Source organism: Biomphalaria glabrata, chromosome 2, assembly GCF_947242115.1.
Source record: "Biomphalaria glabrata chromosome 2, xgBioGlab47.1, whole genome shotgun sequence".
Lineage (NCBI taxonomy): Eukaryota > Metazoa > Mollusca > Gastropoda > Planorbidae > Biomphalaria > Biomphalaria glabrata.
This window is the reverse complement of record NC_074712.1, coordinates 33,412,872-33,430,464: the sequence shown is the minus strand read 5'-3', so window position 1 is coordinate 33,430,464 and position 17,593 is coordinate 33,412,872. Positions and strand designations below refer to the sequence as shown.

Here is a 17,593-nt window from a genome sequence, read left to right as displayed (position 1 = left end):
GCACCGGAAGCAAGTATGACGTCATTTGTGCCCGAAAGCTCCGGAAAAATGAAGCCCCCCGTATTTGATGGTTCCGTGTCCTGGTCAGTATACAAGAAGCAATTTGACGCAGCGGCTAAAGTTAACAAATGGAACAGCGAGGAGGAGAAAGCAACAGCCCTTGTGTTATCTCTAAGAGGAAAGGCCTCCGAATTGCTTCAGTCCTTACCGAACCAGCAAGACTTCGCCGCTCTGGTACAGGCTATGGAACTCCGATACGGGGATGAACATCTGCAAGAAGTTTATCGAGTGCAACTGAAGACCCGACAACAGCGCCCCGATGAAACACTACAGGAGCTAGAGACAGACATCGAACGCCTCGCACATCTAGCCTACCCAACAGCCACACAAGATTTTTTGGAAGTCATTATTACAGACGCTTTCATTGATGCCCTTCGAGACCCCGAGTTAAAGAAAGCCACCAGAGTTAGTGGTAAATGTAAGGCCAGTGAAGCCCTCGTATACGCTCTCTCATATGAAGCCGCCAAAGACGCATCAGGGAGCACTCATCAAGGCCGAAGGTTAGAAGTCAAAGAGGAAGAATTCGCACAACTTGTGAGAAGGGTGACAGAGGCACTAGATGAACGACGAACAAACAAGATACCAGAAAATCAACCTAGGGCTCCTGTACGATGCTTAATTGTGGCGAACTCGGTCATATACAAAGAAGCTGCACTAGAAGATTTCCACAAACCGGAACCCATCACAGACCAGAAAGGTATGCACGACCAAGTTCCCGGGGCTACCAGGGAAAACTAGCACGCGCCGGCTTCAAGGGGCGGAACCCGGCGACACAGAGAATGAGAGCCCCTGCAACCATCATCCCGGTCGCCGTGCTAGGGCAGAGTAAGAGTCTAAAAGTCATCGGAAAAATTTGATGTCAAAACTATCACTTCCTCCTAGATACTGGTGCCTCACGATCAGTCATCCGGACGGATAAAGTGGACAATAGCAAGAAAACAGCCAGTGGAGAACTGATGCCCATAAAAGGCCTGATCGAAATAACAGTCGAGATCGGAAATCAGTCATTCAAACACGAATTCCTGATTGCTGACGTCACAGATGACTGCATAATAGGGCTCGACTTCATGTTGAAATATGGCTTTTCTTTGAATATCGGCGGAGGCACTTTACAATGTGGGGACCTCGAAGTACCCTTGCTTGGCGACGAGAATGAAGAAGATGGACGAGTCAGAAGGGTTACGTTGGTAGAAAATACAACCTTGCCTGCTAAGTCGGAAATGATCATTTGGGGGAAGATTGAGGACGGCTATCCCACGACAGGAACAGCGCTGGTAGAAAGCTTGGACACCAACTACAACGGGATAGCAGTAGGAAAAACTATAGTCACGATTGGGAAAGACCAAAAGGTACCCGTAAGAATTGTGAACCTCGGCACAGTAGAGAAACATTTACGGGAAGGTAGCATCATCGCTGGTTGCCATGCTTTAGAGATGATACGAAACTGCAGCAGTGAAAATCCCGACGGAACACTCAAGCCCAGCGAACCACAGGTTACTAAACTTCTGGCAGAAGTCAAAACGATATTGTCAAAAGAACAGTACACCAAAGCAGAACGATTCCTCAGAGAGTTCTCCGACATATTGCCATCTGATGAAATGGACTTTGGGCGAACAAACCTGATCCAGCATCGAATAGACACAGGAAACACTAGGCCCATCCGACAACAACCACGTCGCCTGCCGCTAGCAAAACACCAAGAAGCTATGGACATGATAGAACGAATGAGGAAGCAGGGGGTTGTTGAACCATCCAACAGTCCGTGGTGTTCACCCATCGTCTTGGTAAAGAAGAAAGATGGATCCACTCGATTTTGTGTCGACTATAGATTATTAAATGACGCCACACACAAGGACAGCTATCCGCTTCGGTTCCACGACAATTCATTCACTGACATTTCGTTCACCGACAAATCGTTCACGACTTTTCGTTCACGTGACTATTCGTTCACCAGACATTTCGTTCACCCGACTATTCGTTCACGCGACTATTCGCTCACGTCACGGACTATTCGCTCACGGACAACTTGTTCACCGACAACTTGTTCACCGACAGTTGGTTCACGACAAATCGTTCACGCGACAAATCGTTCACTAACACTTCGTTCACAGACAAATTGTTCACAGACAAATCGTTCACTGGATATTTCCAAAAACAAAAAAATTGCTAGAGATCGGGCGTGATCCGAAATTCTTTGTTAATTTTTGTTTGTTTGTTGTTAATATTTTGTTAACGTTCACTGGATAGTAACATATTGTTGATATTATATATTCTCGTCGCGTGTTTAATTTATTTACATTAAAACTTTTGTAGCTATTATTTCCAAGTGCAAAAAAATTCTAGAGATCAGGTCAAATCCGAGTTAATTTAATTTCGTTGTTGTTGTTGATATTTTGTTAATGAGAACAGTATGTGATAAAAATTATACTTAAAATAAAAAAAATAAAGAGATCTTACAAGCTAGCTGAAAAATGTAAACGGGCCCTCACTTTAATATAGGTAACATTTTTACTTTCACCTTTAATATACCTTTACACCCCCCTCTTTTTTTTCATCTACCGGGAATCTACCCATTCATCTGGCTACTCTAGTTAACACCTAGTGGAGTGCTACACAGACTGGCTCCTCTGGGAGTGTGACAGGTGGGGAAATGTGACGTGTGTTTGGCGCGTTTTATGTCTAGGAGATGATTATTTTTAAAGCTATCACACACCAACCTATCAGCATATGAATCGGGAGCAGACACGCAACGAGACAAAGCAATGAAAGATAGATACAAAAGTTAAAAATGAAGAATATTTATTTACATAAATATACATATAAGAATAAAAAAGGGGGAGGGTTTGCTTCTATCTCTAAATAATACTAGCTTTAATCATCACTCTTGCATTTGATAAGAGAGTATGTCACTTTGTCCTCTGACTTAGCTGGTTGTCCTGTTGATGTCGCAGCTGGCTGTATCCTGGCTTGAGGTTCTGCAGCTGGAGGTGGCGCTCTAGCGGATAGAGGGACGCCGGCGATATAGTTCTTGTGGAGTTTCAATCCCCAAAATCTAATATCTGTAGTGGGCACAGTAGGGCGGGTGGCCGGCTACCGTGGGCACACGTGTACTGCGGGCAGAGCGGATCTGCCTGGGCAGCGTAGTTGACAGGATATGTCCAGTGAGTTGCAGAGGGTTGGCGTAGCCATGACGTCTCACACAGACCTGAGTCCATAGGGACGTCGCACCTAATAGGTTGACAGGTGGGCTGTCGAATAGGCGGGCAATGCCGATAGCGCCAAGTGGTAGAGTTGAGTAGATCTCAGTAGGCAAGTGCAGTGCTGAATAGCACTAAGCACAAATAGGTAAATAGGCAGGTAAATAGATCGTTGATCCAATAAATAAATAGGCAGGTCAGTGAGCTAGTGCAGTGCTGAATAGCACTAAGCACAAAGATAGTAAATGATTCTTGATATCAAACAAATAGGCAGATAAATAGATCGTTGATCCAATAAATAGGTGATTAATCCAATAGATAAATAGGCAGACACCTGAGGGAGGCTGCGGATAAATAAAGACAAGTTAGGACATGTCTCTCATGCATCTTATCGATGCCCTCGACTGAGGTGCATTCGTCAGATTGGTAAAATTGCTTTAGAGCACGATGGAGAGATGATGACAAATGGGATTTGGAAAATAGATGGCTGATAGTAGCAATATAAAAAGGTACATAAAAGGGAAAGTAATAATATAAAATGTACATAGAAGGGGAAATAATAATCTCAAATAAACAACACAGGTGGATAGAGAAAGAAGGGGGGGGGGGTTGAATTGGGCGGTGGTCAGCGATCCTGACGGTATGTTTACATATGACCGTCGATCGAGAACAATGGAGCGCGCTTGAATGGAGAGTGTGTCCGTTCAAGAGGCGCAACTCTCGTTAGAGTGAAATGGCTACAGGGGAGATAATTCAATACAGGGGAGATAACTCATATCTCCTTTCTAAGCGCAGTATTAGTGCGATAGTAGAATTATCAAGGCTGTCAACCGAGATAAAGGAAATAAAATAAGGTGTACAAATATATACATGGTTGCATCAATGATCAATTAATGCAACGTAGCATTAATAGATTAATGCAATACATAAAATATACATTAGCCATGTTCATGTTTTCTACTTACGACAGTGAGAAATACACAATGCACTAATTAAATATAAATGAAATAATAAACTACACATGATAAAATCCAATGGAAATATACACAGAGTAATTAAGATGGAACTTGTGATTAAGTTCGGCTTACCACCAGGTATTCCTCTAGGAGAAAGAATAAATGATATAGTCCAGACTCGATAGCTCAGCTCGAATGAGAATGAAAGAGAGTCTGGCTTGATTTAATTTACCTTATATACAAAGGCCTGGAAATTGTGGGCGGAAACCGGAAATGTCCTAGGCTTAGAATTATCTTACACGTGGGTGAAGTCCGACAAGAGATGGGATTCGCACATTGGGAGGTCAATGGGCGTGTTTGTCCTCGTGGTCTCCTAGATCAAAGAGAGACATAGGAGAAAGGGGGCGGGGGAGTGACTTGCATTCCACACAAGGTGGTGTCCACTGCGGCTGTCAGACATCCTGCCGATAAGATCAAAGAGTCTGTGTGTATCTTTGCCCCGGTCAAGGGAAGATAAATGAAAGGACGCGCCTTAGCTATCTCCAATGTGGTCAACTAAGTCTAGCCTGGAGGAGAAAAGGTGGTGCGGTTGGAGAATTCAGGGGTAGGATGGGGAAATAATTAAAATAAAATAAATAAATAAGGAAAAATAATAATTAATGCTGTGATAAATTTGAGTGACTCTGACAGCGAGTTTTTGACTTGTCACAGGGAGTAATAAAACTTTATTGGACATTGCCTATACACATGTTCAATCTGTCTACATTGAAAATATCTACTAGCCACTAGTATAGTACTTTCCATCAAGTTTAAAAGAAGTTTTATTTTATTTTTATTTTAGTTAACTTGTTTCTATATGTGACCACCCATTGGTAGACTAATTTGATTGCTTGGACCTCAATAACAAAATTATTGAAACAATTTTATTTTGTTGTATTGCGATAAATTATATTTTTTTGATAGGGAACCAAAATATTTCCTAGTGTTGTATATGTAATTAGTTTTCTTTTTTCTTAGATGTCTTAATTGATAAGTATTAACCTTAGATCTGTATCTATAGTATGTGACGTTCAGAGTTGAACAGTGAAACCATATATTGTACCAAATCTAGTACCATTGTTAAAAATCTAAATTATCTCTCGTAAAAACACTAAAAGGATTGTGGAAAAAATACTAGTGTGTCTGAGCTAGCCAGGAAAACCAGTGACTTGGCAGAAGGCATGACGCGTAGGACGTAATCATCTTCTTTTTTAAAGAAACGTCTGTATTATATAAGATAAGATTTGTTTTTGTTAACAAGATATCAATAAAATGGGTATGTTAATTAAACATCTGGACCGCTATTAAGAAAGATAAGCAAATATGGGTAGGTCGAACAAGACCACATGATGGACATGAGTGTAAAAGAAGGCCTACATGTTGAAAGTAAAAATGTTACCTATAGTAAAGTGAGGGCCCATTTAAATGTTTCAGCTTGCTTGTAAGATCTCTTTTTTCTTTTCAGTATAATTTTTTATCACATACATACCTCGTTAACAAAATATTAACAACAAACAAACAAAAATTAACAAAGAATTTCGGATCACGCCCGATCTCTAGCAATTTTTTGTTTTTGGAAATATCCAGTGAACGATTTGTCTGTGAACAATTTGTCTGTGAACGAATTGTTAGTGAACGATTTGTCGCGTGAACGATTTGTCGTGAACCAACTGAACAAGTTGTCGGTGAACAAGTTGTCCGTGAGCGAATAGTCCGTGAGCGAATAGTCGCGTGAACGAATTGTCGGGTGAACGAAATGTCTGGTGAACGAATAGTCGCGTGAACGAAAAGTCGTGAACGATTTGTCGGTGAACGAAATGTCAGTGAACGAATTGTCGTGTCCCCATCCGCTTCCTAGGATTGACGACACACTGGACACACTTGCTGGGTCACAGATCTTTTCCACCCTTGACCTGAAGAGCGGTTACTGGCAAGTGGGACTACACCCCGAGGACAGAGATAAAACAGCCTTCTCTGCTGGTAATGGTCTCTGGCAATTTACCGTGATGCCTGATTTCAAAACGTCTCCGCTAGTTCGATTCTTTCGGATTTTCTTGTTTTACTACCGACTTCTTATCTTCTCATCTTATATAATACAGACGTTACTTCAAAAAAGAAGATGATTACGTCATACGCGTCATGCATTTAGTCAAGCATATTAACCAATGACTTAAATTCTGCCAAGTCACTGGTTTTCTGGCTAGCTCAGGCAACCCATTCCATGCTCTAATAGCACTAGGGAAGAAGGAGTATTTGTACAAATTTGTCATAGCATAGGGGACGAGGAATGTGCCTTTATCTTTGTGTCTTTCAGAGTATTTTATTAAATTTTGTTTTTGTATTTGAAGATTATGGTTCAGTGTTTTATGTATAATTGCTACTTTACTTTTAAGTCTTCTATCCTGAAGGCTTTCTAAATTTAGTGATTATTCTAAAGGTGTTACTCTAGTCAAATGTATTCGTTTGTTATGAATCTCACTGCTATATTTTGTGTCTGTTCCAGTTTCTTAATGTTTTCTTGAATTGAGGGGTCTTGCACTTCGCTATGTTGACAACTTTTGTGCGGAAAAATAATGTCCACGACAGAGATGTACTTAACACGAATATGACCTTAAAAAAGATCAGACCCATTACAGACGTCTGTTTGCTATATATAGGCCTACCTAGAAAGTCCCTCAAATAATACTATTGACCAGCGCTACCTCTTTATTATTGGACTTAAAAAAACAACAACCACCCATTAGAGACGTCTGTGTGCTATATGTACTATGTACCTAGAATGTCCCTCGCATATTCCTACTGGCCAGCGCTACCTTTCTATTATTAGACTTAATATGGCCCTTGCCTTTTATTTTTACTAATACTTGCTACAAGAAAAAAGGCGTTGTAGACGCCAGGAGAAACATGTTCTGAAACTGAAAACGCCGAACTGCACCGTGTTCCCGTCCCTAAATAAAACTTGAGCGGGAACCTGCCGCATCTTCCATTTTATCTCCACGAAAGAACTTTTGACAAAACTTAAAATATAAGCAACACTATTATTATTATTGCTTCTGTTTCTTATACACCTCATGAAGAAATACATGAACATTTTCTTGGGTTTTGCCCAATGACTGATACAACTGGAGAAAGACTTTATGACTTCGTAATAAACAAAAATGCAAAGTTAAAATAGGAAATAAAACATCTAGGAGGGCATCAGGGATACGACAACGATGCTAATATGAAAGAAAACAGAAAACGAATGGTCTACAAAAAAAAATTAATTAAATTAAAGAGCGCTTTTGATACAGCGTCCAGTTCAGTCTAAATGAATTTTTTTTTAGAAAAAAAAGGGAAGGGGCGGCATTTTAAAATTTCGCACGCAGCCGGCCACAACCCTCGCGGCGGCCCTGTATATATATATATATATATATATCATGGGCGTAGCCGGGGGGGTTTGGGGTTCAACCCCCCCTCGAAATGAAATCCCCCCCCCCCGACGGAATTCAGTGACTTATTTTTTGCTTTCATTTTATTTATTTTAGGTGAGATTTTAATACTAAATCATCGCTTACCACAGCACAGCCGAGGGGGTTTTGAGTTAACAACCCTCTACCAGGGGGTTTTCAGGGGGTTTTGAGTTTAAAACCCCCTACCAGAGGGTTTTGAGTAAAAAAAAACTATCAAGGGGTTTTGAGATAAAAATCCCTCTACCAGGGGGTTTTGAGTTTAAAACCCCCTACCAGGTGTTTTGAGTTTAACCCCCCCTACAGGGGTTTTGAGTTTAAAACCCCCTACCAGGGGTTTTGCAGTTATATCCCCTTCTATAAACAAAACTAAAAAAGATGCAAACGACAATCCCCAAATTCCAAGAAAACAGCCAAGATTTTGACTTTAAAACCGCCTCCAATATAAAAAAAAGCAAATTACACACTCAAAATGTTATGAGCGTAGCCTCAGGGGGGTTTGAGTTTAAATCCCCCTTCAGAGGGTTTTGATGCTAAAAAATACCTCTTCAATATAAAAAAAAGCAAATTACACACTAAAATTCTTTGAGAGTAGATAAGCTAACGAGGGGTTTTGAGTTTAAATCCTCCTCCTCCAGATGGCTTTTTTTTAAATTTAAAACCCCTTCAGATGGTTTTGAGTTTCAAATTCCCCTACAGAGCGTTTTGAAGTGAAAAACTCTCTCTTCAATATTATTTTAAAGCAAACTACAGTCACCAAATTCTATGACCGTAGCTAAATGGGGTTTTGAATTTTAAAAAAACAAAAACTCCAGAGATTTTTTTAGTTTAAAACCCCTCAATAGATGATTTTGACGATAAAACTTTCCTTTTCGATATAAAATCTAAACCGAAATACAGGCATGTAATTCCAACAGCGTAGTCAAGAGAGGTTACAAATTTCTACCAGTGGCTGGGCTCCATTAATAAAGTGTGAATAGTCATCTGCCGAAATTGAAAAACACTAAATGTGGCTCAACAAAGATGGCTAAGACAGATTTTAGGAGTCAGTTATAGAGATCGGGTCTAAATCAAAGAAATCATATGCCGAACTGGGAGTCGAACCCTTAGTAAGGCTGTGACAGAGCGTCGCATGAAGTTTTGCAGGACATGTTCTCCGACAAAATGAATTACGCATAATAAGAGTTGCGGAAACAGTTTGCCAGAAAATGCGCCGAACGTCGCGAGAGGGTCTAAGTCAGTGAGAATAGCACATTAGGTTTTTGAAATAAAACTTTTTAATAGCAAGATAATGCACTGTAGGTACCTCAGAATATGCATTTTGTTGGCTTTCAATACCAGAAATAGTGCTCGGCGGCGGGGCTTCCTAAAACCAATTGCTTACTAAGGGGGCTACAAACGTGCATTTTCTGGTCTAGATGGTAGTCGAAGATTAAATAAACAGCATTATATTATACTAGTCGACCGGCGGCGTAGCATACGCCGCTCTTTTGCAGGGCCGGCCTTAGGCCACTGCAACCTATGCGACCGCAGTGGGCCCTGCACTTTCATAGGACCCGCGCTAATTCTAGGTGTATAAATTATTAAATTAAACCATATTATAACTTAAAACAGATTTCCCGCGCCCTCCTGTCGATTTACCAGGAGCTCCTGGAAATCTCCCGAAATTGCAAAAGATACGAAAAAGTCCTTAAAATATACGGAAACATATAGACAAAAATTGTCATTTTGGGATGTCATTCAATATGGAAAACGCCAATCCTATGCGCGATAAATAAAAACGGCATTATGCATTAGCCGTAATTGTGTAATCTGGTAACAGAAGCTTCTCGCGCCTCAAACTAATGAAGAATTACTTGAGGTCAACAATTCTCAAAGATAGATTGAAACATTTTGTAATTTTGGCTATTGAGAGTGATCTATGTAGGAAACTGAATTATTATGATATACTCTACTAGTCGACCGGCGGCGTAGCATACGCCGTTATTTAGCTGGGCCGGCCTTAGGCCACTGCAACCTATGCGACCGCATTGGGCCCCGCACTTTCATAGGACCCGCGCTAATTCAAGGTGTATAAATTATTAAATTAAACCATTTTATAACTTAAAACAGATTTCCCGCTCCCTCCTGTCGATTTACCAGGAGCTCCCGGAAATCTCCCGAAATTGCAAAATATACGAATAGTCCTTAAAATATACGGAAACATATAGACAAAAATTGTCATTTTGGGATGTCATTCAATATGGAAAACGCCAATCCTATGCGCGATAAATAAAAACGGCATTATGCATTAGCCGTAATTGTGTAATCTGGTAACAGAAGCTTCTCGCGCCTCAAACTAATGAAGAATTACTTGAGGTCAACAATTCTCAAAGATAGATTGAAACATTTTGTAATTTTGGCTATTGAGAGTGATCTATGTAGGAAACTGAATTATTATGATATACTCTACTAGTCGACCGGCGGCGTAGCATACGCCGTTATTTTGCTGGGCCGGCCTTAGGCCACTGCAACCTATGCGACCGCATTGGGCCCCGCACTTTCATAGGACCCGCGCTAATTCAAGGTGTATAAATTATTAAATTAAACCATTTTATAACTTAAAACAGATTTCCCGCTCCCTCCTGTCGATTTAACAGGAGCTCCCGGAAATCTCCCGAAATTGCAAAATATACGAATAGTCCTTAAAATATACGGAAATATATAGACAAAATTGTCATTTTGGGGTGTCATTCAATATGAAAAACGCCAATCCTACGCGCTATAAATAAAAACGGCATTATGCATTAGCCGTAATTGTGTAATCTGGTGAAAAAAGCTTCTCGCGCCTCAAATAATGAAGAGTGACTTGAGGTCAACAATTCTCAAAGATAGATTGAAACATTTGGTATTTCATGCTATTGAGGAAACAGAATTATTATGATTTATACTGTATGACGCAAGGCTCGTAAAGTGATTCTGTAGGTAGTAAAGAATGAATAAAATGCATAGACGAATTTATTTTCTAATACAAACTCTTAAATTTCACTTATTATCCGCTTCCCTACCCAAACTTGGCCCCGCGAAATCCGTTTCTCATAGGGCCCTGCTATTTAGTGACGGGTGAATATACATAGCAGATCACTTGTTCTCTTTCCAAGACGCCTTGGTCACAATGGTTAAGTCCGGCGCTGCTATTTAGTGTTTGTAAAATGTTTGTTTGTAAAATGTTTTATATGTTTCGGATGTTCCTTTAGAGTTTAAGATAGTTTACTTCTTAGTCCAAACCTCCCGCAAGGACGAAAGGTGGATGGGAGCGGGCAGAGTTTGATAGTCCAGCGCGCAGTCATCCGTAGCGACGTATGAATACCACTTGATCCCCCCCCCCCACTTGTTTTTTCATGGGGTGACTATCCGCAGAAATAAGAGAGTGATCTTTCCTTTACTTCTTGCTCGTTTAAACTGGTGAGTGATATATATAGATGACTTCGCTACACGCAAGGCTCGTAAAGTAATTCTGTACGTAGTAAAGAATGAATAAAATGAATAGACGAATTTATTTTCTAATACAAACTCTTAAATTTCACTTATTATCCGCTTCCCTACCCAAACTTGGCCCCGCGAAATCCGTTTCGCATAGGGTCCCACAATTGTTAAGTTCGGCCCTGCTATTTAGTGACCTGTAAATATACATAGTATATTACTTGTTCTCTTTCCATGACTTCTTGGTCACAATGGTTAAGTCCGGCTCTGCTATTTAGTGTTTGTAAAATGTTTGTTTGTAAAATGTTTTACATGTTTCGGATGTTCCTTCGGAGCTGACGATAGTTTACTTCCTATTCCAAACCTCCCGCAGGACGAAGGGGGATGGGAGCGGGCAGGGTTTGACAGTCCAGCGCGCAGCCAACCCTAGCAACCTGTGAATACGTGTTCTTCCCCCACTCTTGTTTTCTTGTGGACTATCCGCAGAAATAAGAGAGTGATCTTTCCTTAACTCTTGCTTCTCGTCCAAAGAGAATTATATATATAGATCCTTTCCGTCTAAAGTCTAACAGAGGAAACATATTCAGGTGATGTTAAGCCTGTTTCTAATTTTAATAAACTTACATTGTATAATATGCGATAACTGTAGAATAAATGTCAAACAATGTGATTTTATAATAGAATTGATACTCATTTTACGTTTGCGTAACAATCAATGAAAGTAAGTAATCAGTTCACTTTATTTGTTCAATACAAAGAACAAACTAATGTTTGTGTTTATTGGAACACCGGGTGACACCGACCCTGGTGACGCCACTGCTTGTAGGAACTCGAAGCCGTAACGTCCATCTACAAAGCATGGGCGTAGCCGGGGGGGGGGGGGTAACCCCCCCTCCCGAAATGAAATCCCCCTCCCCCGAAGGGGGGGAGTCGGAATTTAGTGACTGATTTTTAGCGGCCCCCGAAAGGGGAAAAGACGCTATTAGTTTTGTGCGAAATGTCTGTCCGTCTGTCCGTCTGTTCGTCTGTCCGTCCGTCCCGTTTAGATCTCGTAAACTAGAAGAGATATTGAAAATCCGACTTCACAATATTTTAGACCATTCAAAGTTCTGATGCAACGGCTACTTTTTTTTTTCCTGAAAGCGAAAATTCTAATTTTTAAAATCAATTATGCAAGCAGTTTATTATAAGAAAAAGCTAATTAGTATGCATTATATGTTAGACCTAATTTAAGACGAATAGTAATCTTATAAACATCATTTTCGAGAATTTTTTTTTTTTTTTTTATTTAGAATATGAGATTGAGCCTTTTCAAAACAATTAACTTATTTAGTTCGAACCGAGAGTCACGGGTTCGAATCCCGGTGAAGACTGGGATTTTCAACTTCTGAGTCTATCCAGCTCTAATGGGTACCTGACATTAGTTGGGGAAAAGCAAAGGCGGTTGGTCGTTGTGCTGGATACATGACACCCTCGTTAACCGTAGGCCACAAAAACAGATGAACTTTACATTGTCTGCCCTATAGACCACAAACTAGTTAGGCCAGGTTCACATTTAACTTTACATTCACTTTCACGTATCCTTTGATCTGCGGGACGGTTGGGGCACTACACAAGATCTGTTAACCTTCTTTCTCCATTCTTATCTCTCATTTGTCTTTGATATAATTTCATTCGGATGTTCTTTCTGAAAATATTGAAGCCTACCTGGGTGGACCACTGGTCGTGCGGTTTGCGCGCTGGACTGTCGTTTGGATTTATCGACGATCGAAGGTTCAAACCCTGCCTGCTCCCATCCACCGTCGTCCTGCGGGAGGTTTGGACTAGGAAGTAAACTATCTTCAACTCTGAAAACATTTTACTTCGGGGGCCGATTCTGAGTTTGTGTTTCCACACAAACTGTCTTTTGTAACCATGTTTGCTTTGATTTTGTTTATTGTTAAGGCCTCCGCACGGTGTTGATTCTTGGCAATCTGTCTAGTGTAGATCTGACTGGAAGTAACGCTGAACTCAACACTTCAGTAACACCGGCGAAAGGCCGAAACAATCAAATATGTAGTCGACGCTGCTATGTTATTCTACAAATATGTTTAATACTCAAGAAGGGAATCGTCCGATGTCAATTATGTCGTACTCAAGTCTACTACTCTACAAGAAGCGTCTTCCTTTTTGCGTCACTTAGAGCGTTCTTATTTTTTAAAGATCTGTCACGTCACTTGTCGCTAATTAAAACTTTCCCCTTATTCCCGTAACAAATAACTAATTCCTAATCATGTCATAACATATTTTAGGTGAGATTTTAATACTAAACCATCACTTGCCCCAGCACAACCAAAGGGGTTTTGAGTTTATAAACCCCTACCAGGGGGGTTCGAGTTTAAAACCCCTACCAGAGGGGTTCGAGTTAAAAAAAAAACTACTAGGGGTTTTGAGTTTAAAACCCCCTACCAGGGGTTTTGAGTTTTAAACCCCCTACCTGGGGTTTTTGCAGTTAACTCCCCCTCTTCTATAAAACAAAACAAAAAAATGCAAACGAAAATCCCCTAATTCCAAGAGCACAGATAAGGAAGATTTTGATTTTAAAACCCCGTCTAAAATTTACGATAAACCCCCTCTTTAATATAAAAAAAAGCAGCTAATTACTCTCTAAAAATGTTATGAGTTTTGAGTTTAAAGCCCACTTCAGCGGGGTTTGAAGGTAAAAAATACCTCTTTAATAATAAAAACAAAGCAAATTATACACTAAAAATGTTATGAGTGTAGTCAAAGGGGTTTTGAGTTTAAACTCTCCTCCAGTGGGGTTTGAGGATAAATTTAAATATATCTTTAGTGTAAGAAAAAAAGCAAAATTACGCACTCAAAATGCTATGAACGTTGCCGAAAAGGGTTTTGAGTTTTAACCCCCATTCAGAGGGGTTTGGTGCTAAAAATACATCTTCAATATAAAAAAAAAAGCAAATTACACACTAAAATTATTTGAGCGTAGCCAAGCCGATCGGGGGTTTTGAGTTTAAATCCTTCTTCTACAGATGGCTTTTTTTTAAAGTTTAAAACCCCTCCAGATGGTTTTGAGTTTAAGATCCCCCTACAGAGCATTTTGAGGTGGAAAACCCCCAACAGAAGATTTTGACGTTAAAATTTCTCTTTTCGATATAAAATCTAAAGCAAACTACAGTCACTTAATTCCAAGAGCGTATTCAAGAGAGGTTACACATTTTTAACAGTGACAGGGCTCCATTAATAAACTGCAGTGAATAGTCATCTACCGAAATTGAAAAACACTAAATGTAGCTCAACAAAGATGGCTAAGACAGATTTTAGGAGTCAGTTATAGAGATCGGGTCTAAATCAAGGAAATCCTATGCCGAACTGGGAGTCGACCCCTTAGTAAGATTGTGAGAGAACGACGCATGAGGTTTGCGGGACATGTTCTCTGACAAAATGAATTAAGCATAAGAAGAGTTGCAATGATATCCTAGTACAACTTGACGCCACTCATTCATGGAGGTCCTCATAGTAGGTGGGAAGAGGCTTCAGACATTACCAGTGACAGATTTTTATGGAAACAGCTTGACGTCAAATGCTCCGAACGGCGTGTGAGGGTCTAAGTCAGTAAGAATATCACATTAGGTTTTTGAAATAAAACTTTTTAATAGCAGGAAAATGCAGTGTAGATACCTCAGAATATGCATTTTGTTGGTTTTCAAGACCAGAAATAGTGCTTGGCTCCTAGCGCTCCCCCAGACTCCTTTGCTAGTATTGGCGGAGAATCTACAATTTTTCCACTAACTCATGGAAGAACCTATTCTAGGGCACAATAAACGTCTTCCGAAAGAATGAAGGGTCAGAATGTAATAAAGATTTTGTACGCACACACACACACACACATAATAAGATATAATTTTTTTTCTCCGTGGGGGGGGGGGGGAATTACCCCCCCCCCCCGAAAAAAAATCCTGGCTACGCCCATGCTACAAAGTATTTAAGGAAGTGTGGGTGGGGCTACAGCACTGGGACTCCACATTACAAATGGGCCTCCACGAAAGAAATTTTTAAAGTCTCAAAATTTAAACGGTTTATCAACTTTTACTTTTATTTCGAAATTATTTGCCCGCATTTGTTAAAAACAACGATTCTTTAACTCTTACGATTGATTACGATCATTGCTACAGAAGCTTTTCCTTTTTTTTTTAAATTTTTTTTTTGTCACTTTAAAGTCTAAATTTAGACTGCTGACAATAGTTGATGCCAGGTAGGTATATTCCTGTACCACCGTAAGGATGTCATTTCCGATACTTACCACTGGTACTTCTAAGACATGATTCCACACAAAATCTGCCCCGGGGCTTCCTCATACCTAAATTCAGCCCTGCCTTTAAACAAATAGGGCCTATATATATACAAGGACAGCATGAATGTGACCTTGCGATACATGCCGCCTTCACCTGTTCTAAATGTTACGAGTGTCATGCCTCGCCTGGCTTCTAATTTGACATTAGCCTAGCTAGGTTACCTTATGGAGGTATATTTTTAGTTCCAACCTAAGCAGAATATCTCTAGTCAGCGTTTCGTTTTGGAAATAACACATGCCTATCTTCATCATACTTAACTGCGTGGTGCTATTGGTTTTCTCCGGTGGAGAACGTTTGCATCACTAGATACTTTGCTGAGAGCACTGACTCGCTCTTTTCTAATTCTTTCAAATAAGATTGCGATCTTCTTTTAAATTTTGCAATACAGTTTTTCTTCTTAATATCAGTATTTCTCAATCTGTGCGACGTCCGAACTGTGCTAATTATATTACGTCATTGTTCTAGTGTCAGTTTGCTTTCAAGCGCTGGTAAAAGGTAGTGACAATCTAAATTGCTAACAATACATTTTATTTGTATCAAGTGGTGTCGTTAGTTCATTTTGTTTTAGATCTACATCTAGACATAGAATCTAGAATCTGTACGAATAATGGAATTATTCGATCCTCCTAAACCGTTGTCACTAGATGGTAATCTGTCTGAAAGATGGAAAAAATGGAGACAAAGTTTTGAACTGTTCATGGTCGCCACTGAAAAGAATACGAAGCCCGAGCCAGTGAAGACAGCTTTATTATTACACCTGATCTGTGAACCCGCTCGAGACATCTACAATACTTTTCAAGTATGTGAAGATGAGACTGTAGACAAAGTAATTGAAATGTTTGTTTGTTTGTTTGTTTTACATGTTTCGGATGTTCCTTCAGAGTTGAAGATAGTTTACTTCCTAGTCCAAACCTCCCGCAGGACGACGGGGGATGGGAGCGGGCAGGATTTGAACCCTCGACCATCGATAAATCCGAACGACAGTCCAGCGAGCAAACCGCACGACCAGGCAGCCAGTCTCAAGGTTTGAGGCTCACTTTTTGCCCAAGTCCAACACTGTGTATGACAGATTTAAATTCTTCTCAAGAAAGCAGAAAGATGGAGAAACGTTTGAACAGTATTATACTGATTTGAAGAATTTGGCAAAAGAATGCAAGTTAGACAACCTTCGAGATGAACTCATCTGAGATCAATTGGTATACAGTAGGATCGAGTGAGAGAGAGACTTCTGAGAGATGTAGACTTAACCTTAGAGAAAGCAGTAGGCCTAAGCATAATTCGTGATGACGAGCACACCCAGAACCATATGATAGATATAAAAGGCATGGGCGTAGCCAGGATTTTTTTTCGTGTGGGGGGGGATTTTTTTTCTTCCCCCACCCCCAAACCCCTTCCCCCACCCCCTACGGCGAAACAAAATGTATATGTATGTTTATGTATGTATGTGTGTACATAATCTTTATTACATTCTCACCTTTCATTCTTTCGGAAGACGTTTATTGTGCCCTAGAATAGGTTCTTCCTGGAGTTAGTGGAAAAATTTTGACTCTCCGCCATTGCCAGCAAGGGGGTCTAGGGGAGCGATAGGAGCTTCCCCAGCGCGCCAAGTACTATTTCTGGTATTAAAAGCCAACAAAATGCATATTCTGAGGTATCTACAGTGCATTTTCCTGCTATTAAAAAGTTTTATTTCAAAAACCTAATGTGCTATTCTTACCGACTTAGAGCCTCCCGCGCCGTTCGGAGCATTTGACGTCAAGCTGTCTCCACAAAAATCTGTCACTGGTAATCGCGGCGTTCCAGTACCACCTCATCGTGGTCGCCGCGTGAACACTCCGCTCTCATGGAGTGGCCAAGATACTGGTTGCTTGCCACTGAAGAATGAGCAGCCGGCAAGTGTAAAAGGAACTCAAAGGGGTTATGTCCAGCCCCCCCCCCCATGTGGGGCCCTGGGGCAACGGTTAGTAAGAGACTCACGGGTTCTCCGAAAAGCGGATAGCGCTGGACACCAACTCGAGGGTTGGTCGGGTTCTCCTGGGACTCGGCTGATTCGCGGGTCTCTCATTGGGCAAAGACTG

At 40.6% G+C, this 17,593-nt stretch overlaps 1 protein-coding gene across 1 annotated transcript; it reads left to right on the top strand.

Annotated features, from left to right (window-relative positions):
- The first annotated feature begins 1,280 nt into the window (after positions 1–1,280).
- LOC129924683 (uncharacterized) lies at positions 1,281–17,102 on the top strand. The gene is made up of 2 exons (XM_056021168.1): positions 1,281–1,844; positions 17,079–17,102. The coding sequence occupies exons 1-2, from the start codon at positions 1,281–1,283 to the stop codon at positions 17,100–17,102; spliced, it is 588 nt and encodes a 195-aa protein (XP_055877143.1).
- The last annotated feature ends 491 nt before the right edge of the window (positions 17,103–17,593 follow it).

Coding starts and splice junctions, on each gene's coding strand:
- LOC129924683 (XM_056021168.1), top strand. CDS start 1,281: ATGATCATTTGGGGGAAGATTGAGGACGGCTATCCCACGACAGGAACA. Junction 1,845..17,078: donor GGTGTTCACCCATCGTCTTG/GTAAAGAAGAAA, acceptor CGCCATTGCCAG/CAAGGGGGTCTAGGGGAGCG.